The 21,849-nt window shown below is 37.1% G+C and overlaps 3 protein-coding genes across 5 annotated transcripts; 2 read left to right on the forward strand and 1 right to left on the reverse strand.

Annotated features, from left to right (window-relative positions):
- Window positions 1-11,747: 11,747 nt before the first annotated feature.
- LOC111295978 (uncharacterized) lies at window positions 11,748-14,602 on the forward strand. Of its 3 annotated transcripts, none has more exons than XM_022889904.2 (6): window positions 11,748-12,246; window positions 12,829-12,919; window positions 13,542-13,717; window positions 13,882-13,942; window positions 14,032-14,080; window positions 14,374-14,602. In XM_022889904.2, the coding sequence occupies exons 1-5, from the start codon at window positions 12,124-12,126 to the stop codon at window positions 14,046-14,048; spliced, it is 468 nt and encodes a 155-aa protein (XP_022745639.1). In that variant the 5' UTR covers window positions 11,748-12,123; the 3' UTR covers window positions 14,049-14,080; window positions 14,374-14,602. The 3 variants fall into 3 exon arrangements, 2 of the variants coding, with proteins under 2 accessions (XP_022745639.1, XP_022745637.1); XR_016326208.1 differs by having other exon boundaries at window positions 11,749-12,246; window positions 14,032-14,293; XM_022889902.2 differs by having other exon boundaries at window positions 11,750-12,246; window positions 14,377-14,602.
- A 1,082-nt stretch (window positions 14,603-15,684) lies between these two features.
- Window positions 15,685-19,005, reverse strand: LOC111295977 (rop guanine nucleotide exchange factor 7-like). The gene is made up of 7 exons (XM_022889900.2): window positions 18,111-19,005; window positions 17,910-18,026; window positions 17,610-17,764; window positions 17,238-17,312; window positions 16,874-17,164; window positions 16,435-16,791; window positions 15,685-16,340 (listed from the first exon to the last, which is right to left on the reverse strand). The coding sequence occupies exons 1-7, from the start codon at window positions 18,487-18,489 to the stop codon at window positions 15,858-15,860; spliced, it is 1,857 nt and encodes a 618-aa protein (XP_022745635.2). The 5' UTR covers window positions 18,490-19,005; the 3' UTR covers window positions 15,685-15,857.
- Window positions 19,006-20,726: 1,721 nt separating this feature from the next.
- LOC111296619 (glutathione S-transferase U8-like) lies at window positions 20,727-21,796 on the forward strand. Its single transcript, XM_022891014.2, has 2 exons — window positions 20,727-21,074; window positions 21,261-21,796. The coding sequence occupies exons 1-2, from the start codon at window positions 20,760-20,762 to the stop codon at window positions 21,627-21,629; spliced, it is 684 nt and encodes a 227-aa protein (XP_022746749.1). The 5' UTR covers window positions 20,727-20,759; the 3' UTR covers window positions 21,630-21,796.
- Window positions 21,797-21,849: the final 53 nt, after the last annotated feature.

Raw genomic sequence — 21,849 nt, forward strand, 5'->3', positions numbered from 1 at the left:
CCTTAGACTCAAAATTCATGCGGCCTTAGACTTGGAATCACCTCATTCTAGCAGAATACACAAGTTGGAGAGAAACAGAAAAATAATGAAATTACTGGAAATATACTCTGTATTACTGAAACAAAAATGTGTATGATGATGTACAAATGAAGGTAGAGCAACCCTTTATTTATAGTTGAGGCTTCTAGTTACATTTATGGCTAAATCCCTAGAATCAAGGTTAAAATCAAAGAATTACAAATATTACAATCAATCAAGATTCTATCTCTTGAATTATAGAGTCGGCTCTTGTTGATTTTATGGCTAAATCCCTAGAATCAAGACTAAAATCAAGGAATTACAAATATTACAATCAATTAAGATTTTATCTTCTGAATTATAGGATCAACCGGATCTACCAGAAGACTCTTACTGATCCTGAGAGCTTCTAAAAGATCTTTTTACGTATCTCTCACCTTGGACCCTTCTAAATGTGGTATGGGCATCATGCAGGCCAAACTTTGACCTTATGGGCTGGCTTACCGACTGTGTGGGTGTTCTAGCCTTCCCTCTAAGGCCTTGCACGCAAACTCTTGTTAGTGCTCTTGGTGTGCGGGCTTTAACTTCAGGTACGCGTACTGGTGCGCCTGATGTGCATAGTGCGCCCGTCCAGGGTATGACATTCTCCCTCACCTGATTGCACAACACCTTTGTTGCATCTTCTGTATGGTACTACCTGATCTGGTCCTCAAACTGCCATAAGTCATTTGCTGGTTCCTAGTTCACCTCACTATCTAGAAGTCTCTTTCAGTACACCAAGTACTCTTGTCTTGGTTAGTAGTTCTTCTGTCTCACCTCTCGATCAATTATGATGCTGTAGACCTTCTTTTCATATAAGGCCCTTGCTTTTAATGGTGCACGCTTAGATTTTTTTCATCTTGGATCTCTTTCTTTCTCATGGAACGGCTTGAACATGCTTACATAGAACACTAAATGTACCTTCAACTTAGGTGGCATATCCAGTTTGTAGGCAACCTTACCTACCCTCTTGATTACTCGAAAAGGTCCCTTATACCTCTAGACTAAGCTTTTGCGTAGCCCTTTATGGTGTACAATGGGATGCAGCTTCACCAACACCAAGTTTCCAACCTGAAACTGTACGTCTCGCCTCTTTTGGTCTGCTCATTTCTTCGACCTCTTTGTTGCCTTATGTAGATAGACTCTAACTAAGTCAACCTGCTTCTGCCAAGCCTTGGTAAACTTGTATGCTACCGAATTCGACCTTGTATAACTTGTAGCAATCGAATAGGGTGTTAGTGGTTGTTGACCTGTTACAACCTCAAATGGGCTTTGGTTTGTTGCCTTGCTCTTTTACAAGTTGTAAGAAAACTGCGTAACATCTAGCAGCTTTGGTCAGTCTCTTTACGTGGCATTCGCATAGTGCCTGAGGTAGACCTCTAATAGTCAATTCACACACTCAGTTTGCCTATCGATTTACGGATGCATGCTAGTGAAAAAGTTTAAGTCTGACCCCAACAGCTTGAACAACTCAATCCAGAACTTGCCTATGAAATGTCATCTCGATCACTAACAATGATCCTCGACACTCCTCTATACTTAACCACGTTCTTCAAGAACAATCGAGCTACCTCATCGGCTGGGCATTCCTTGGTTGCTGGAATGAAAACTCTATACTTGGAAAACCTGTCCACCACTACTATGATGCTTTTGAATCCCTTTGCCTTGGGTAGACCGACTATAAAGTCTAGAAAAACACTTTCACATGGTCGTTCTGGCACTGACAATGGCTCCAAGAGACCACCTGATTTCTTGAGCTCCACTTTGTCCTATTGGCACACAAGACAAGTCTTCACATATGCTTTCACATCGTCTCTCATGTGCGGTTAGTAGTACCAATCCTCTATCAACATCAAGGTACGACTCACTCCTAGATGTCTAGCTCACATTGAGTTATGACATTCTTGTAAAACTTTCTTACGGAGCTTTCTATGCTACGACATAAATAGTCTACTACCCCTAGTGTACAATAAACCATCATGCATCCAAAATCGCATAATCTTACTTTATTGGGCATACTCTATAAGAGCCTTGGCTGTAGGATCATGCACAAGTCTCTCATTGATACGTGACACCAGTGACTCCTTTAGTTGTTTAATGGCAACAAGGTTAACCTTCTTGCTCAAGATGTCTGCCATTAAGTTCGCCCGTTCTGGCTTGTACTTCATCTAAAAATTAAATTTCATAAAAAAATCTTACCATCTCTCTTACTTAAAAGACAGCTTCTTCTGTGTCTAGAAGTAGCTGGTCGCCACATTGTCCTTTCTCACCACGAACCTCGACCCCAACAGGTAATTGCACCAAGTGCATAAGCAGTGCACTATTACAATCATCTCTTTCTCATGGATTATGTACTTAACGCTCAGTCTCGTTCAACTTTTACTCTCGAACATGACTGAATGTCCCTTTTGCATCAACATACCCCCTATGGCAAAGTCTGATGCATCCGTATGCACCTCATATAACTTGACATGGTCTGACAAGGCTAAGACTAGCTCTTTGATCACATCTTGCTTCAACTTGTCAAAGGCTTTTTGGCACCCTGTACTCTACTTCCATGCTCTCTCTTTCTTAAGTAAATCAGTCAATGGTATGGCTATGGTTGAATGACCCTTAATGAAGCACATGTAGTAGTTAACTAGCCTAAGGAATGACCTCAACTCAGTGACCTTGGCTGACGATTCTCACTCCAGAATGGTACACACTTTATCTTCATCCATGCGTATCCTGCCACTTTTCACTATGTGACATAGGAATGAGATCTCTTTTTGGGCAAACGAGCACTTCTCTCTCTTGACAAATAGCTTGTGTGCCCATAACACCTCGAACATCTACCTAAAATGGTCTACATGCTCTCTTAAAATCTGGCTATAGATCACAATGTCATTCAAATAAATCATAATAAATCGATCAAGAAACGATTGAAGTACCTTGTTCATAAGGGTATAAAATATTACTGAGGTATTCGTGAGTTCGAATGGCATGACTAAGAACTCATACGAACCATACCGAGTGACATATATTATCTTGGGCTCATCTTTCTTTGCGATCTTGACTTAGTAGTAGCCTAACCTCAAATCTAGCTTGGTGAACCACCTTGCTCTCCTAAGTTGGTCGAACAAGTTCGTAATGAGTGAGATAAGATACTTGTTCTTGACAGTCAGCTTGTTCAAAACTTGATGGTCTATACATAACCACAACGACCTATCATGCTTGTATTGGAATAGAATCGATGCATCATATGGTGCCTTCGATAGTCTGATAAACTAGCATCAACTAACTTTTTGAGCTACTTCTTCAACTCTTTCAACTCTGGTGGAGACATTTGGTAAGAGGCTCTAACTGGTGGCTTGGCTTCAGGCATCAGCTCGATCTTATGGTCCACCTTTCTCTTAAGTGGTAGCTAACTAGGTAGCTTTATCGGTATCACATCACTAAAGACTTCGCACATTTAGCACTTTCAAAGGTGATTCGATCTCCTTCTCTCTTGGTTCCTCATACTTCAGGGCTACCAAGAAGGTGTCTTCTTCTTTGCTTATCGTCTTGGTAAATTAGATGGCTGACACTACCCGTAACCTAACTCTAAACCTTCACTTCAATGGTACTAAGCATTGGCATCGTGCATCTAAGATGCAAATACAATTGACAAAAAGCACAATGAAAGAGTTAATCCGAACAAAAAAATCTAACACAATCACAAACTCATAGTTGTCAAGGGGTATTACCTCTATGGTCTCTTTGCCTTTTCAGTCTTTAAGCTACAACTTCACTCCCCGTGGTACTTCAATGGCTGAAACCTCTTTGGAGTTTATCGTTTTAATGGTACCAATCTCTTTTTACACCTTTAGTCTGAGCTTCTAGGCTCTATCACCTAAAATAAAAAGATGTGAGGCATCTGTGTCCACCAATACGTTCACCTTCTGACCCATAACCATCAGATCTATAAACATCAAGCCTTTTGGCTTACGATTCCTCTTACTCTGGACAGTATTGAGCACCAATGACCTAAGCTTTACTGCCCCTATCTCTGGCTTTTCGTTAGACTCATTGTCTACAGCAACCAGTTTACCTTTTTATAGGTAGTTACACGTTATGTGGCTCTCTCCACATAGGTAGCATGCGAGTGGTTCTCGCTCCCCCTTTACTTTCCACTTACCTGCTGGTGGCTTTCTCTCGCTATCTTTGGTCGAACGGTCTCGATCCCCATCATTGGACTCTCGATCATGATCTTTTCCCTTAGACTACTTCTTTTAGTCCCTCTCATCCTTGCCCTTACCCTTGGGCTTGAAAGACTCGAACTTGTTCAGAGGCTTAAACTCTATCAAGGACTCAACAATAGTTATGGCTTTAACCAAGTCATGAACTCCCTTCCGTTGTAGCTCATTCTTCAGTCCATCTATAAAAGCAAACAGGACATCTTTTTCACCTAGATCCAAGATCTGTAGCATTAGTTCAAAAAAATTTTGGATATACTCATTTATGTCCTATTGCTGGCTCAGCCTGCGTAACTTTACTCGTGCCTTATCATCGGTATACTCCAGGTAAAACTGCTTTCTGAACTCATTTTAAAACTCTGCCCAGGTTTCAATCTTGGTGCTCTCACGTCTGACATCATTACACCTGTGCCTCCACCATAATAAGCCACATTAGTAAGATATATAACAGCGGTGCTTACCTTTATTACCTCGTCTTGCATGCTCATGGCCTGAAAGTATTGTTTCATACCCCATAAGTAGTTGTCTATTTCTTTAGTCATCCTAATCTCTTTGAACTCTTTGAGTTTGGGTGATCACGTTATTCCCAATGGCAGTCTTACATGCAATAAGCTCACTTGTGAGCTCTTCTATCCTTTTACGCATGGCCTTCATGCCATCGTGCATGGTCTCTACCACAACCTTCAAGGTCTTGTTCCTTTGGGTGATCACGTTCATGCCTTGGTTGAGGGCAGCTCTTAACTTGCCCTTGAGCTTTTTCTTCATAGAGTTTAGTGCTTCAACATAAGTCTCTACCTCATCAAGCTTCTCCCGCATGTCATTCACGATCATCTCTACCTTGGCCAACCTATCGTCTATGATAGACCAAATATCCCTTGAACTGGCCTTTTTTCATTTTCCAAGCCTCTGCTCCTAGGCCTCTAGTTATTGGCTAGTAACGTCACTCTGGGATGCCATCTCCTCGACTGTGGTCTAACCAGCATAACATAAACATGTAACACGTTGAACTGAAATTGCTCTGATACTAACTATCACGGGTTCCGATCTTAGTCTCAGAATTCGTGCGGCTTTAGGCTTGAAATCACCTCTTTCTAGCCTAAGTCAACCTAAAACACAAGCGTGTGGGCACTAGAACAATAGGAAGGGCAGAATACGCAAGTTGGAGAGAAACAAAAAAATAATAGAATTACTAAAAATATGCTCTGTATTACTAAAATAAAAGTGTGTATGATGATGTACAAATGAGGGTGGAGCAGCCCTCTATTTATAGTTGAGACTTTCAGCTACACTTATGGCTAAATCCCTAGAATTAAGGCTAAAATCAAGGAATTACAAAGATTACAATCAATCAGGATTCTATCTCCTGAATTATAGGGTCAACCAGATCTGCTATAAGGTTCATGCTGATCTTGAGAGCTTCTAGAAGATCCCTTTGCGTATCTCCCACCTTGGGCTCTTCTGGATGTAGTGCAGGCAATATGCAGGCCAAGCCTTGGCCTTGTGGGCTGGCCTGCAGGCTATGCGGGCGTTCTGGCCTTACACGCAAACTCCCTCTAGTGCTCCTAGTGTGCGGGCCTCAACCTCAGGTGCCCCTGATGTGCCTGGTGCATCCGTCCAGGGTGTGACATTGCACCAAACCCCGTAATTGTCCCTCGTTCTCGAGCCTTAGCCCCTAGTGATTGGGCTTGTGTGCTTGGTGCGCCTGTCCAGGGCGTGACACGTGACCCCTGTTGCTAAATTTAATGATGAGCAATTTAACTCAGACTTAGAACCAAATGGTGTGTCTCATGTATGCACTCTTTTATCTTGTCTAGTCATATAAATAGTAGGGTTGTCGTTCCCACATTTGCCCGAAAAGAAGTTTTGACCAAGTTTTTTCATCCTTGCTTTTCGTCAGTGTCATGTCTCAAGCTTGAAAATTTAGGACATAACAATGTCGCATTTTTTTAAGATGAATTTCATAAGTATGCAAGTTAATAGGTATCGAACTAAATTAAAATCTCGAACAATCTTCAAAATAACACTTTATAAAATCTTGAATCTATAAAATTATACTCTTTACAAATTGATCGAATGTATTAAAATTCTTACTAACAAATCTTTTAAAATCAATAATAAAATACTCATTCGAAAGTGATAGCAAACTAAAGACATATGCTAATCTTGCTAATTTAAATAGTTATCGAGAATAAGCCTCTTAAGATACAAACTTCAAATGTTGCAAAAATAAAAAAAAATGAAATGAATGAGTACAATGACTAACAAAGAAACTAACATCCCATCAATTGGATTAAATATGCTATAAAATATTTAGTCTAAAACATTAATTAAATGAATCAAAAATATTTTAGATAATCTTATATTCACAAACATATTTTTCAAACCAGATTCTTCGATCACCAAAACATAATCAAATATCATAAAATTAAAAATTTTATTAGTCTTTTGTAATATACTATAACCACACTTATCATATGTGGCATAGGTTAGAATCAAAATTTTTTCTCTAGCATAATAGGACAGAAGTATATTAGAAGAAACTAGAATGTTGCATAAACAATCATAATTAACCTGTTAGTTCAATGGAACAGAAAAAAAATCATAACAATCCCTTTAGTGCAATGAGACATAAGTATATCACTAATGACACAGTGAACAAAAACTACTATTCTCAATTGATAGCACAGTTTGAAACCAATATCGATATCACAAAGTAAATGTCGATATGACCAACAATTAACCCTCATTGGTAGGGTCAGAACATAGTTATACAAGGAGATAACATAAAATATATTTTTAGATTACCCAATATATACAATTTTAGTATTTATAAATTTTCTCAAAATATAATCCATACAAAGTAAATTCTATGATCATTCCAAAACAAAATTTTTTATTCTGATAAATGATGGATATATAAATATATTATTATGAAATTATATTCGAAAATCAAGCCATATTCTAAACTTATAACAAAGAAATTCTATATATACTTTATAAACTCAACCAGATTTACAAAATAAATTGACAAAATAATATTTATTATATATTTGAACTCTAAACATAAAGAGGCTAATTTTTTGGGATATAAAAATCAAAGAGATATTAAGTCACTTAACTGATGCATTACACCGAAACTTAAACAGCAAATCACTTAATTTTTTTAATATCTTAATAATTTAAGAAATATTCAAAAATCAGAATTTAACCAAAAAAACATAAATTTAATAAGACAAACCTTCTGTGGGTCATTTTAAGCAAATTAGATTACGTGACAACTTTTTGACAATTCAAAACTATATGGAAGTATTTTCTTTTAATATATAAAATATTTTTTTAATATAACAAAATGCCTAAAATTGAGTATAAATATGAAATTAAGAATTAAAATATAAAAATCAATAACAATATGAATATTCACAAATATTTAATTTTTAACATTTAATAATAATAATTTTTGTAAATCTAAATCGAACTTAATAGTCTTTTAATGATACTAATAACATGAAATTAACACAGTAAAAATATATTAAAATAAATACAAATTTAATAAAATAATATAACTGAAATTCAAGTAATTTATAACTACATACATCAAATTTTGATTGAAAATAATTTTTAAAATAATTAATAACAAAATTTTTTATGTTCTAAAATTTTTGCATTTTGTAATCATTTAGCTTACTTTGAGCCATAAAATCTATAATATCCTACAATTTATAGTGACAAAGAAAAATAGTAATTTAAAGTAAGAATGTAATACTACAACTTAAAATTTCATTTCACCAAAAATGACTTTCAAAAGTCTAAGTTTCAAAAACCAAAATTTTATAAATTATCGCAAACAATTTAGATTTTTTTTAGCTTCAGATTCATAAAGTCTATTTTGAAATTTCAATTCTTTTAGCCTATAAATCATTTAAACAAACCAATTATACCACTAAAAAATTCATATTTCGTACTACTAAAATCACTTAAATTTCAACCAAATTGACATCGAAATAGTGAATTCTAACAGCTTAAAGTTAGGTGTCTTTAATTATTAAAAATCCAAAAATAAAAAATTTGAAATATTAAATTATCCTAAATTATTTAACTAAATAAAGTACTACACATACCATTAAAAAGATCTTTAAAAGACATTTTCATTGCTACCCACAATTTCACCAAAAAATTACTGAAATATTGCCTAAAAATTTACAATATTAAAAATCCTAACTTATTATTTAAGTTTTTCTCACAAAAAAAAAATTAAAGAATTTAAAAAATAAGTTTTACCTTCAAATCTTTAATTGTATGATTAAATTTTTAATCTTAACTTTTTTTTTAATTTTTATATTCTTTTTTCTCTCAAAGAAACTATAAAAAAAAATTAACAAAAATTTTATTTTATTTTTTTTAACATATGAACTAAATCAATTAATTAAAATATGAAATTGGGATTGGGTATAAGAGTCGGTTGCCCCTCCTCTCTCTCTTTAGAAACGTAAACAAGTTTGAAACGTGCGGCACGTCTCAATTTTGTTCTCTAGAAGCCCTCCATTTTAAATCCGTGCGCTTTCAAACAGAAAAATACAGCCACCTTTCTAGATTAACAAGTACCTGATTCGACTCCTCCTGTTAAATTAAAAGCATAATTTTTTTTTTGGCTTATATTCGGTCCTTCTGATTGCTAAGACCTCACTAGAAAGACAGGAGAAGATGGATAAATTCCAGGGTTTTGTGCTCCTGCTGCTGCTTGTAATCTCAGTTTCTGCATCCCAGGTGCCCCTGGCTTCTGCGGCAAGGCCACTTTCCATCCTGCCTGCTCAACAAAGTATGAATCTGTTTGTTAACTTCTTGAGCTTTTAGTCATTGCTGATTGTTTCACTTCCAGTCGACTGATGGGGCTGTTCTTTATATAAAATTTGTAGGATTCTCGAAAATCTTTGCTACTCTTGGAGTTGTTTGCAAATGTTGCGATGGAACTGGAGGTGAATGCTCCAGTACTTGGATCCAACCCTGCTCTCAGCTCAAATGCTTGCCTTGGAAACTACATTAGGATTTTGTTCCCTTTTTTCATCTTTTTGGTTATATGTACATATCTACACTAACGATATTGGATCATGTTCGCCCACATGTTGCTTACTTGAGACATTAATTTCATGTTCAAATTCTTGTCCTGAAGCTATTGAAGCTTAAGAGCCTTCCTACTGATTTTTGCGATCATAATTGATCAATATGTTCTTCCAGAACTTCAATTAGACTACGGTATTTTCTCTGTTTATATTGCGATGTCCTTTGAGCGACTGAGCTGTGCAAACTTCTTAAAAAAAAATCATCTAAAATACTTCATAAACAATCTAGTTAAACCATATATCAACTTCAAACAGAAAAAAGATGATCAACCTGAAAAGTGCTAAATTAAAGGCAATACGCGTAATTTGGCCACCAAAGACTTGCAAAGTCACGTAATGGCAAAGATATGGTGGCTGGCAAACACTCAATAATCAGAGCAAATTATAAAACCATTGACTTGGTAAGTCTCGGTGAGATTAAACAAAGGCCAAAGACCATTCCTATGGCATTGGTCGGCAGGTTAGGGGTAGTGATCAATAAATAAGTCATAGAGGAAGTATTTGTTTATTAATTTATCTCTTTGCTGACGAAGTTCCTATCTAGCGACTTTTTTTTTCAATCATTTAAGAGAGTCAGAACTCGAAAAAAGAAAAAATTGGAGTTCGAACCCAATCTTGATATATTTTTTTTAAATTACCTTAATCATTAAATCAAACAGTTAAGAACCTATCTAGCTACTTATTTTATACGGTATTGAAACAAAAAAAACCACCTCGGTCAATGAAAAGACAACAACAAAAGCGGAAGAGTTCTACATAATAACTCAAGTTATTGCCTCAAAAACAGAAAATTCAATTTAATTATGAATCAATCAAAGTTAGCCTGCCCCTTTGTCTTTTTGAGCCTTTTGGGCTAGCCTCTTCCATATTCTCCACCCAGAAGGAGAACATTGGGCCTAAAAGAACTTTCGTTCATGTAAGCAAAACAAAACCCAAGAATTGCAGTGTAGCAAAGCAGGGAGCAGTAGGCACCTGCGAGTCCCTCTTGATCCTCGTCGGCACTCGGCACTTGCCAAATAGGAACATCACTGCCATGCTCTTAACGTGTTTACTTTTCCCTATTTCTTTGCCCCCTTTTCTTTTTTTCATTTTTTGTTCTTATCTTCGGACCAAGCTCTAGTTTTAGCTTGTCGTTTTGTGATTCTGCTGCTGCTCTTCTATCCAATGCCATACGTGAGTATGTGTTGCACTTTCATCCACACGACGAAAATGTGGATGAAAGCTAAAAGCTCTTTTGTGGGACGATGAATACTTTAAGGATAATCTCAGAATCTAATAATAATTTGATAGGAAATAGCATAAAGGTTACTGTATACAGTGGTAAATAGTAAAAGAGAGAAAAGGAAAGGAACTGCAGATCTTCATTTTTTTCTTTCACTAGCAACAACCACAAATTCTAATTTACCAGGGAACATGGATAAATCGACTCTGAAATAGTTAAAAAAGGCCGGAAGAGGGAAATGCAATAGGATCCCTGAGAACCTGACAGATTTCAGCACGACGACACTCCATGTGGCAAAAAAATTTAACACGCGTAGAACACGCGGCGACCCAAACATGGATTCCTGTTTTTCTCTTTGTCTCTTCCTTTGTTTTCACTTGCCATGGGGACCTTCTATTCATCATTAAACATTATTAGTAGAAAAAAATTCTCTAATTCTATCATTGTTAATTAATCTGCAAAGGAATAAATGATACTATCCAATTATCAAATTTGTAAACTTGCTCATCCAAAACATTGAACAACAAAACCTTTTTCTCCCCTTCCTATCATGGGTTTCTATCAAATCATAACTGAAGGGCCCCCCAGCTCCGGACAAAACCAGCTGATTCAGATTTTTCTACAGATATTTATACTATATATGTAGTTTTCTACAGGGTAGATTAATTCATAATTTTCTACATTATATAAAAACAGAATGAAGGTTTGCAGGAGTTTTTCCTGTTCAATAGCTCCAAATTTGTCCTGGAAACTGAATGAATGAAGACCCACCATTTCAGGTCCGGTCAGGTTCTACTAACTGCCATCTTTGCCCTGCAGCCTGGATCACTAAGTAGCCAAAATGGAAAACAAGTGAAATAAATAGCAGGAAAAGTCAGAATTGAATTCAACAGAGAGAAGGTTCTACTGATCCAGGGCACTGGCACGACAGGAGAGCCCCTGGAAAGGATAGGGGCTCGAGGAACTGCAATTATCTACCAATGTAATCGTGGCAGTAAAAGGTTGCGATTTCGATCCAGGGCCCACTTATTCATTTATCTCCACGTGGCATAAATCTGTCTGCCTGTCGACAGAGTACAAGGACGAGAAAACAGACACTGTACCATAAGATTTAGACTTTGCTGGCTAAAAAAGACGAAAAGAAGTAAAAATAAAAAATTTTATTTCAATGATTTTCTTTCTTTTAATTCATCCTGTGTGCCTTACCTGGAGTTAATATTAATTTGGTAAGAGAGGGACGGTTTCATTTCTCTTACAGAACTAAAAAACAACAACAACAACTACTACTACAAACAAAGCGCAATCTTCACGTGTCTTTCCCCTTTCTGTTGCGTACTGTTTTGTTCTCCTCTGGTTTTTCCTTTCTTTTTCTTGTCTTCTTTCTCTTTCCGTTTTGTTTCTTTCCTTTCTCTTGACGGTGCTTCTTTATATCGCTTTGTTAGAGACTATGAAAAGATTATTATAACTTATAAGATTAACGAGAGAGAAAAGAGAAGTCTAATCTGTTGAGAGAATGGAAGGAAGGAAAGGAGTGGGATCGTCGTCTTCTACCTTTACTTCAGAGCTCTTTGGTTCAAAAGAGTCTCCTTCATCTTCCACAGGGATTTTCGGGTCTATATTTGCCCCTTCGTCTAAGGTATTATTATTATGTTCGATTTTTTTTTCATTTTAATCCTTTTTTTTACGTCATTTTTGTTTTTCGTTTTAGCTTTTTGGGTTTTGAATTCTCTTTCATTTCTTTGGTATTCAATGTTCTTGATTATGGGGTTTTTTGTTTATGTTCGATGGAGTTTCGAAGGTTGAAACTTTTTATTTTTCTTTCAATTGGGTAATTTTGAGACTATTTAATAGACTATGGTTGTAAAGCTGTTTGTTTCTAAGTGGGAAGTTTTCTTTTGTTGAGCTTTACGAGATTGATTAAGGACTGCTAAGAGGAATGAATTTGAACTGTTTCTGCAAATTGCAAAATTGAGATTGTGTTAGGCAGTAACGGAATGATTTGAATAGGTGAAAATAGAAACTGCCAATGAGAGCTTCTATAAACGCCATTGCTGTTTGAAAAGCTTAAGACTTTGACATATCTGCATGGAATGCAAGTTCTATTTTAAGGCCAATTGTTTCTTTATGCTTCTCTTTTGTCTCAATCTTTTTGGAAGTTTAGCAAGTTTTCTAGTTTTGTTCAGAAAGTTTTAATTTCTCTAGGCTGGTGTTGATTTAGGTAATAGGAAGGGAGTCTCTGCGTCCTGATGTGATGGCCAAAAGGCAGAATTCTCCGAATGAGCCCTGGAACACAAAGCCCGGAGCCTCTGGTTTGTGCATTATAAATAACTTTTATGGGAGTTTATACTAAATCATACTTATATTCACGTTTTCTGTATAACACAAGATTTTGAATCTATTATTGTTCACATCAAACGAAAATAGATTTTTCTATTGTGCTATTTTCTTTTCCTTTCTGCTGAAATTCCTTCTCTTGCAAGAGCCTTTATGACTCTATGGTAATATATTTCACCCTATTTGGTTAAAATCATATATTGGTTGTTTACTTGTTTTGTTGTACATTAGACCAAAACAAGACCGACCTTTTTATGCAGTTCTGAAGGATATTCTCATGGCTATATACCTTTAGTTTTATCTATTCAATAACATTTACTAATTTATCTGTAGCATTCTTCTGATATAAGAGTGAATTGAAGCAGTTGCCCACAATTGCTTATAGCTCAATATTCTATGTGATTTCTAGTTTTTTTTTATTACTATTTAGCAAATATAAGCAGAAGTTTATTTAGGGAGAGTGGGGGAGATAATTGTGTCTTTGCTTGTTTTATAAATTAGTTTTCTTTTATGTTCAATGATTCTGATGCACTGGGTAATATTGAATTCTCATTTATGTGTCCGAAAATTCTCTTTAAAGCGATTCAATCTTGTCAGGTAACTTTTCCAAAGGACATGAAGGTGAAAAGCAGAACATAGCAAATAGAGACGTGAGTTCCATTTATGAGGAGCAAAGAGTACAACCATGTCATCTAAGTTCATCAATCTACTACGGTGGCCAAGATGTATACTTCTATCCCCAGAGTAGCCAGGCCTCTGGATTAAACTCTGTGGTGAGTACATCAAATTGTCCTATAGGCATGAAATAACTAGTGATTAGTGACTGGAAGGACATTCAAAGCATCCTTTTTGCATACAAATTTGGAATCCTTTAAACTTTTTAGTTTGATCAGTCTTTTGATTAGGAATCTGCTAACATGTTTGCATAACTTTCTAGTACAAGAAGGATGGTGGAGAAGATGATTCAGGGAGTGCATCAAGAGGAAACTGGTGGCAAGGTACACTATAACTGTCTAACGGACTATTCTGAGTAGCACAGTGGATAACTTTCAAACTGTAAAGTTGATGTCTTTTGTTGTTTCTGCAGGGTCTCTCTATTACTGAGAGTTTGCTTGCCAATCCACATACTAATAAAGGTACCTTTGGGTCAGATTTTCTCTGGAATTATTATGTATGGATCTTGTTGCTTCTGCATTAAATCTGTTCTCATTCTGCCTTCTCTTATCATTTTTCATTGAGTTTGATCAATCATTTAACATCTCATCCTGCAACCCTCCTTCTCTTTCTTGTCCTTAGAAGAAGCCAAGATACGCGAAAGAAAATGAAAGAAAAATAAGTACAAATGGAGCGTGAGTTGCTCATCATATTCCCTTTTTTTTTCCATTGCTTTTCTGATAAAGTTTCATCTTTTTGTTGGCTTTATCCTTAGCAGGTACATAGGAAGATATAGATAGCAGTATAATCTCTCTGTATATGGGAGATGGATTATTACAGTAGTCAGACGTTGCAGACCGCTGGCGGTCATTACTTTCTCCAGCCAAGTAGAGATAGTTATTTGGTCTCCCTTCTTCACCATAAAGGATAATGAGACTTGCTCTCTTTTTGCTGTAAAGATTTGATAAATTATGATGAATTTCTGCTTGACTGTCTGGTATCTATTGCAGAACTCTGCCCACTTGGGGAAGTTAAGCCTTTGGTTCGCTTTGAATAAGTCAAGAAAATGAATCAGACTGTACATGTTTTTCCCTTTAATAATCACTCTTTGTCTTTGAGATACCTGAAAGAACCAGCTTCCCACTTCATGACTCGGATTGTCTCTAAGAATGCCACGCACCACAAACGGTTAAAACAATCTTCAATTGGGTGTGGCCCAGCTACCACAATTATCGTGCAATCCAGCCAACACTTTTTCTCCAGACTGTCCTCTTATCACTTATCTGAGTATAAGATCTTTGGTCTGGCTAAGGTTATTCCCTATCCAAAATTGCGATCCATAGATTAAAGCAGTCTCTATCTATTAGTTTGTGGGACAAATGCTTTACAATGGTTGGTCGTTAAAGGGTCAGGACAAATATTCTGCAACCACATTTTTATCAAAGTTGATTAGGAGTTTGATGCTGCATGACCAATAGTTGTTTCCATGAATATTGAAACATTTTTTTAAAACTTTGTCAACCATTTTCAAACGAATCATGCCTTTGGAATCAGTGTCTTCTCTGTTGGTTTTCTGATTTGAGATTCAACGGGTAACGCAATCAAAAGCCCACGAACCAAAAACCACCAGGTCTGCATTTTGAGGGTTCTGCTAGAACAATAAATTTGTATCTTCTTCTAGTGCCAGCTTCATTAGTGGTACGGAGGTGTAATAACATTTTTTGCTCAAGTTACAGTATAAACACCCCCTGAGAAGAGGAAAGTGGCCCATGTAATGGACCTTAGGTTCATTTGAAAGATAAGAAACTCGAAACGGAAAATATGTCAAATAAAGCCCACTAACCAAAAACCTCCAAGTCTGCTAACAATCTAACAAACAAGAAGGATGGCCTAGTCATCAGAAGTAGATAACTAGATATGGGAAAACTACTTGATGTCACCACTGACACTGAGATCTGACGTTTAAGTTTCTTTTGTAGTTTATATAGACAAGTAAATGGTAGTTTGGCATTTCTATCCTACGTTTGATCCACGAAATGTTCTGCCAGCAACAACTTTGAGACAATAAATGCTGCCCTCAGAAGCATGAACCACTCAATTCATTATCATTTATAGACATCTACTGAGCATAAAATTTAAATAACAGGGTAAATGTTCGCCATTCTCAAGCATCTTCCTAATTCTACCAAATGTATAAAAAAAAAAAATGAGCCATGTGATAGACTGCTTTCTCGGGAAATTGGTTCACGGTGTGCAACCTCAGGGTTCTTTCTCCAGCACTGGCTCGTGTTTTGATAGGCTCATTGCCTCTTTTAGACATTCAAAAGATACAGATGTGCTAGAACCTGATTCTGTTCCCTCATTTGGATTGCTGTATTCCTTCCCTCTTAAATCAATACTAAGATAATCTGTCAAGACCTTTTTCACGCCCATCCCAAGCTGTGGAACTTTGCTGCTTGTGAGAAATGGTGATCTTTCTCCCTTCGCAGGGCTGACCAGCTGTGATGGTGAAAAGTTTGGGGTGGTAAATGCTGTTCTATAAGGAGTGCTTGAGAAGGCCACTGAGTATGGAATTGAAAGACTCTTCTGGCCGATTACACCAACTCTGGACAGTGAAGAGAATTGATCTGAATGCTTTGTCAAGTCATCCACATAGAGCAGATCATCAATCCGTGCAACAATGTTAAATGCCAGGCTCTCCAAAACTCTTGAGTAGCTTTCCAAAATGGATTTCCCAACATCCTAATTAACACCGCAATATTCATTTATTAGCATAACTTTCGTAATTAAAAGCAGTCTTAAGAACAAATCTCAAATTGGAATCAATGACGCAAACCTTGTTGTACTGAATTTTGCTCATATCTAAAGTGGTCTGGGGAAGACCAGGGAACTTCTGCTTCAAGCAAAGCAGGAGGCTCTCCGCTCGATCTGCAAGTATTTCCCTCTTGTCAGCATCAACCATTAGGTCCTTGACCAAATCCCATGACGACTTTGAACTAAATCGGCTTGTGTTATTGACAGGTTTGGAGTTTATCTTTTTGCGCCACACATATATTGAGGCCTCTACTCGGTTGGCAATCTCTATAGCTTGGTGCTCAGAGGACAAACCAAGGCAATCAAGAAGACATTCAGGAGTAAACAGGTCCGAAGAAATATAGCGATAAATGAGATCTCCTAAGCATGCGTGGCCATTCTGAAACAAATTTGTAGCAAAAATTTAACAACCAACACTTTCTAGAAAGTACAACGGAAAATATTTATTTACTGTCTTTTACCTTCGGAAGAGATTCCAAATATGATTCAGGGACTTCCATGTCAGCTAGAGTAATACTGTTGATTGCCATGGCAGCTTTTAGGATCTGATTTGCACAGTCACGTTTATGCTGCAACTCCTTTCTTGAATTCTCATGGAGGCCTCCTAGAGGCACTCGAGGCACAGGAAGCCACCATTTTTCCTCTTGACGGTGAAGGACTTTTCGGAAAGAGGTTGATCCATCAGCCTCTGGGGCTAGAATCCCTTGGTCAACATACCAGAACTCTGTATCGACAAAACTATCTAATATCTCCTGCAAAAACGAGTTTATATTAAAAATAAACCAGAATCATTTCCACATTGTAAAAAGTGTCAATGGATCTTACAAGAAGCATGTTGTCCAATTTTCTTAAAGCTGGGAGGTTAATGTAAAGATCTGCTCGGGGCCTGCAAGTCATAACCTGAAATCACAGCACAAAAGACCCATGGAAAATAATTTCAATAAGATATTAATATATTTAGACTATACACCGGTAAAACTTTTCTTTTTCATGATTATATAAGTTGCTTAGGGATCAGGAGAGCCAGGGAGGATTTCATCACCAGTGGATTTGAATAGCTTCAGAAACTAGACATGGCATTTTAAACTACAAATCCAACAGTGGATACAACTTCTTCGATAGAATTCAAAAACAGCCCTAGCGTCACGTATTGAAATTCTGGGAAACGTATATGGGGAAAAGTTTAGATAGCTTTACCTCAAGGTTGCTTCCATCCGGGAAAGTCTGCCACGAGGGTATCAACTCAACAATGTGATCACTAACAGAAAGAAGCCATTCCATCTCTCTTCGCCACATTGCTTTCTTCTCAGGCGGCAGTGGTTCTAACCTCCATATTTGCCCAAATAAGGTGGCTGCAAGATTAAGGCAGTGAAGGGGAAATACCCATCAAGCAAAGAGCCAATACCAATTAATCAACACAAATCAGAAACCAGTACCAATATAAACAAATAAAATTGATAAAAAGTATCTTCAAAATACAAAAAATAGTCAACATACCACAAAGATTGGTGATTGCATTTGAAATAGCCAAGGCTGTGCAAACACCATTTCCACACCCTGACATATCTTCTCCAAGCAGCAATTTTGCAAATCTTTCCTTCATCAACTCAATCTCTATAACCCCATTAACCACACACATCAACAAAATGATTCAAGGAAGGAAAATGAAAGACATTTTTATATGATAGTCAATAATACCTGAAATTGTGGAGTCTTGTTTCTCTAATTTCCTATCATCCAAGGGGGGTTTTTGTTCATCTTCACTACAATTAGTACTGGTGCAATCTTCTGTCTCAGCATTTTCCTGTACCGGCCAACCCAATGAAGTTGGTGAAGCTGAACCTTCCTCAGAACTAATGTGACTATGTTGCTCCTCGTGCCCTGTTGTTTCTGATGTCAAAAGATCAGAACTTGAACTACTTTCAAGACCCTCGTCTTCAAGCAACTCAGCAAATGTCCCCATTTGAACCCCATTTTCACCTAAGCTTTCGTTTTTCTCAACCGAACCCTCCATTTCAGCTTTCTCTTCTTCAAAGAGACCAGGTGAAGCACAAAAAACAGGGTTGTTAACTATCATACCACTATACTCTAACCTCTGTAAGCAACAACAATTTGAATCTATAGCTCTGTAGCACAAGCTTCTAACAGATTTTGAAACCCAAAAGCTTTTAGCTTTGATACAGGGAAACAAAGCTTGAACTGGTAATGCTGTTGTTGGGTAGAGTCTATTTGTTCTTGATGGATGAAAGCTCCACCCATAAGGTTGCAACCATGACTGCTTCAATGGGTTCTTATTTCCGTCTTTATTTTCTTTTTTTGTGAGAGAAAAAGTGATAAGCTTTGTGTTCTTATTTGTGTGGAGTAAAGCTGGTCATCTTTACTAAGGCTTGCTCAAACACATGATTGGTAGAGCCTTTTTCTTCAACTCTAATTTCTAAATCTATTTAAGACCTCCCCAGTTTTTCCATTCTTTTCGTTTTTAAACTGCTCCAATTCTCCTGTTTTTAAGCAGAAAGAGAAAATGGCTTAATGATCTCTAGTTCGTGAGAAAATTAATGATAAAAGTAAGGTGATGGGAGTCGTGTAGGCGACGGATATACCCATGATGTCTTTCAATTATGTATTTAACTTCCTAAGACACGCTAGGATTTGGAACAGATATGCAAAATTAAGACATGAAAGCAACAGGCTAATCAGAGCAGTTTCCCATAACTAACATTGAGAATGATTGAAAATGAAATTGGAGTTGAAGTGAAGATCTCATAATTATCGAATAATCCCTTGTTTAATTAACATTCATCACTTCCACTATGGCCCTGCCCTATGGCCTTCTTCTACCTTTCCTTGCAACGCTTCGGGTCTTTTTGCCACTTCTCCTAACATATCCATCCCCATTTGGTTAGTGCGGTTGTTCCAACTGAAGATTTTGCTTTGCTTTGGATAGGCTCCCCCCTTCCCCCACCCCCCAACGGCTACCAAACTCTTGGCTGATGTTGACTTATAATTAGATGGAAAGAAAAAACTCCATCCCCAAGGTGTTTTGGCTTATGTTGACATAAAATTAGATGGAAAGAAAAGCATTCAAAAACTGTGTTTGACACTTTTTTTTGAATGCTTTTCTTCATTCTGGCTCCAAAACTCAATTTTTGAATGGAAAACCATTTAAGAAAGGAAGCCTTTTTCTGTTGAGTTACAAGCAAATTTGGTTGGGATGCTTTGAATATGTTTATTTATTGGATGTGTTGAGCTTGGAATATAAGTTGAGGTACCATACTCATTTACGTGAAAGCGGTGAATGATAATGTTGGAACCAAATTCACTTTTGAAGAAGAAGAAGAGATAAAAATATTGAATGTAAGAAAAAAACACAAACCCACAAAATTTTATAAAAATATTGAATGTAAGAAAAGAAACACAAACCCAAAATTTAAGAATTAAAAACAATGAGTTTTACCATGTCAAAATTTAGGAGGGCTCCAGCCTTCTAAACAAAAAATTGAGGTTTCCATGTAAAAAGGCTCAGACATGGGTTTGTGACTAGGCTATCAAAGGTACAAATCCATGAGCCCATCATCTCAATACAAGCTTCGTTTGTAATAAGAAACAAGAAGCCCATCAATGAAGCTACAGAATAACTCCACGTTGGAATACATAGAAGAGAATGCATCTGATGAAACTTTGCTTCTATAAATACAATCCAAATTCACAAGAAAGTTCCTGTGCTCCTACCCAATGGAAAACCAACCTGGAGTCTCTTATTATTCTCGAATACATTGATGAAACTTGGATAGGCAATCCCATTTTGCCTGAAGATCCTCATGAAAGAGCCATGGCTCGTTTCTGTGCCAAGTTCATAGATGAGAAAGTAGGATTCAATTACCAATTATTGGAAACACTGCTTCTTTTAATTCTGATAAGGGAGAATAAGCAATTGACATCGGCACATTGCCCTTTACAATCCAAACATTTGCCAAAGGCCTGTCTATCTAGAGGTTGGACTTGAAATGCCCAAGAAAAGAGGCTTCAAAGGCCCAGTTTTGTTTTCAGCTAACGCACCATCTTACCTCATGCAATTTTTTTTCTCCCTCATCAATTCGCATTGACTGGGCTACATTAATGCTGAAATGAACTTTCCTGGATGTTCATTGCTTGATCCCTGCTAACTTTCAATTATGTTGAAAACTTGAAGATTCTAACGACTGCGCTTTCATTTGACCGTCACTGATTAAATAAGGATGATGACAGCAAGCCTATCATATCTTCCTCCCTAAGAAAACTCGGAAATCCTCCCTCTATAAGTAGCATCAAACCATAAGTTTTCTACCACGTGTGGAAAAGTCTGACATCATGTCTGAAGAAGTGAAGGTTTTTGGAACTTTGGGAAGCCCTATGAGCTGCAGGGTAGAGCTTGCTTTGAAGTTGAAGGGTGTTCAATATGAATACATAGAAGAGGACGTCCATAAAAATAAGAGCCCATTGCTTTTGAAGTACAACCCAGTTCATAAGAAAATCCCTGTCCTCCTCCACAATGGGAAGCCAATTGCGGAGTCACTTGTTATACTTGAATACATTGAGGAAACTTGGAAAGGCAATCCCATTTTGCCGGAGGATCCTTATGAGAAAGCCATGGCTCGGTTCTGGGCTAGGTTCCTCGATGAGAAGGTAGTATTTTATCATTTAATCATTTTTAAACAGCTCAGATTCAGAAATGGGCTTCACCAGGCAAAACTTGTTTTTGGGTTCAATTTGACCCATTCAAACTTCATATATTAGTTTAATCTTCATATATAAAGGTCGTAAACCAATTTTTAAGTCATAATCGTATTTGTCTGACTTGTTTGTATATAGTGCCTGCCTGCACTATGGAACGCTGCGTGGAGCCCCGAGAATGAGCGAGAAAAGGCGGTGGAAGAAGCTTGCGACTGTCTCAAAACGCTTGAAAGTACGCTGAAGGGGAAGAGATTCTTTGGGGGAGATACAGTTGGATTGGTAGACATTGCTGCCATCTTTATTGGGTTTTGGCTTAGGGTCCTTCAAGAAGCTACAGGGCAGGAGTTGCTGTCAGCTGAGAAATTCCCTGACTTGGTCAAATGGACCGACGAGTTTGTAAGTTGCAGTGTTGTTAAGGAAAGTCTGCCTCCCAGAGAGAGACTTTGGGCCTTTTTCAAAGCTCGCGTTGCTGGAGCTATGGATGCGCAAACTAATGCCTCCAAATGAACGTTTTCCCAATGATTCTCGCTTGCTTTTGCCTCGGCTCTATTACCTGGTTTTCTGTGTAATATTAGTTTGTTTTCAAATGTTGCAACGTGCATGTGTAATGTGTTACTTGCTATCGTTTCTGGGCCAGAAAGGCAGAAATTAATAAATGAACATGTTATAGATAATTGATGTATCCTCAATTGGGCATTGTTGAGTTTATCCATGCGCCTAGCTTGTG

This window comes from Durio zibethinus, chromosome 12, assembly GCF_047325235.1.
Source record: "Durio zibethinus cultivar Kanyao isolate XHJ-2024 chromosome 12, ASM4732523v1, whole genome shotgun sequence".
Taxonomy (NCBI): domain Eukaryota; kingdom Viridiplantae; phylum Streptophyta; class Magnoliopsida; order Malvales; family Malvaceae; genus Durio; species Durio zibethinus.

Bases quoted from the DNA above. Each gene is read 5' to 3' on its own strand.
- LOC111295978 (XM_022889904.2), top strand. From the start codon at position 12,124: ATGGAAGGAAGGAAAGGAGTGGGATCGTCGTCTTCTACCTTTACTTCA. The intron at 12,920-13,541 runs GTTTGTGCATTA...CAATCTTGTCAG, and splicing joins CACAAAGCCCGGAGCCTCTG to GTAACTTTTCCAAAGGACAT. The intron at 13,718-13,881 runs GTGAGTACATCA...ATAACTTTCTAG, and splicing joins CCTCTGGATTAAACTCTGTG to TACAAGAAGGATGGTGGAGA.
- LOC111295977 (XM_022889900.2), bottom strand. From the start codon at position 18,489: ATGATAGTTAACAACCCTGTTTTTTGTGCTTCACCTGGTCTCTTTGAA. The intron at 18,027-18,110 runs GTATTATTGACT...ATGGGGTTATAG, and splicing joins ACAAGACTCCACAATTTCAG to AGATTGAGTTGATGAAGGAA. The intron at 16,341-16,434 runs GTTTGCGTCATT...GGTGTTAATTAG, and splicing joins GCAAAATTCAGTACAACAAG to GATGTTGGGAAATCCATTTT.
- LOC111296619 (XM_022891014.2), top strand. From the start codon at position 20,760: ATGTCTGAAGAAGTGAAGGTTTTTGGAACTTTGGGAAGCCCTATGAGC. The intron at 21,075-21,260 runs GTAGTATTTTAT...GTTTGTATATAG, and splicing joins CTAGGTTCCTCGATGAGAAG to TGCCTGCCTGCACTATGGAA.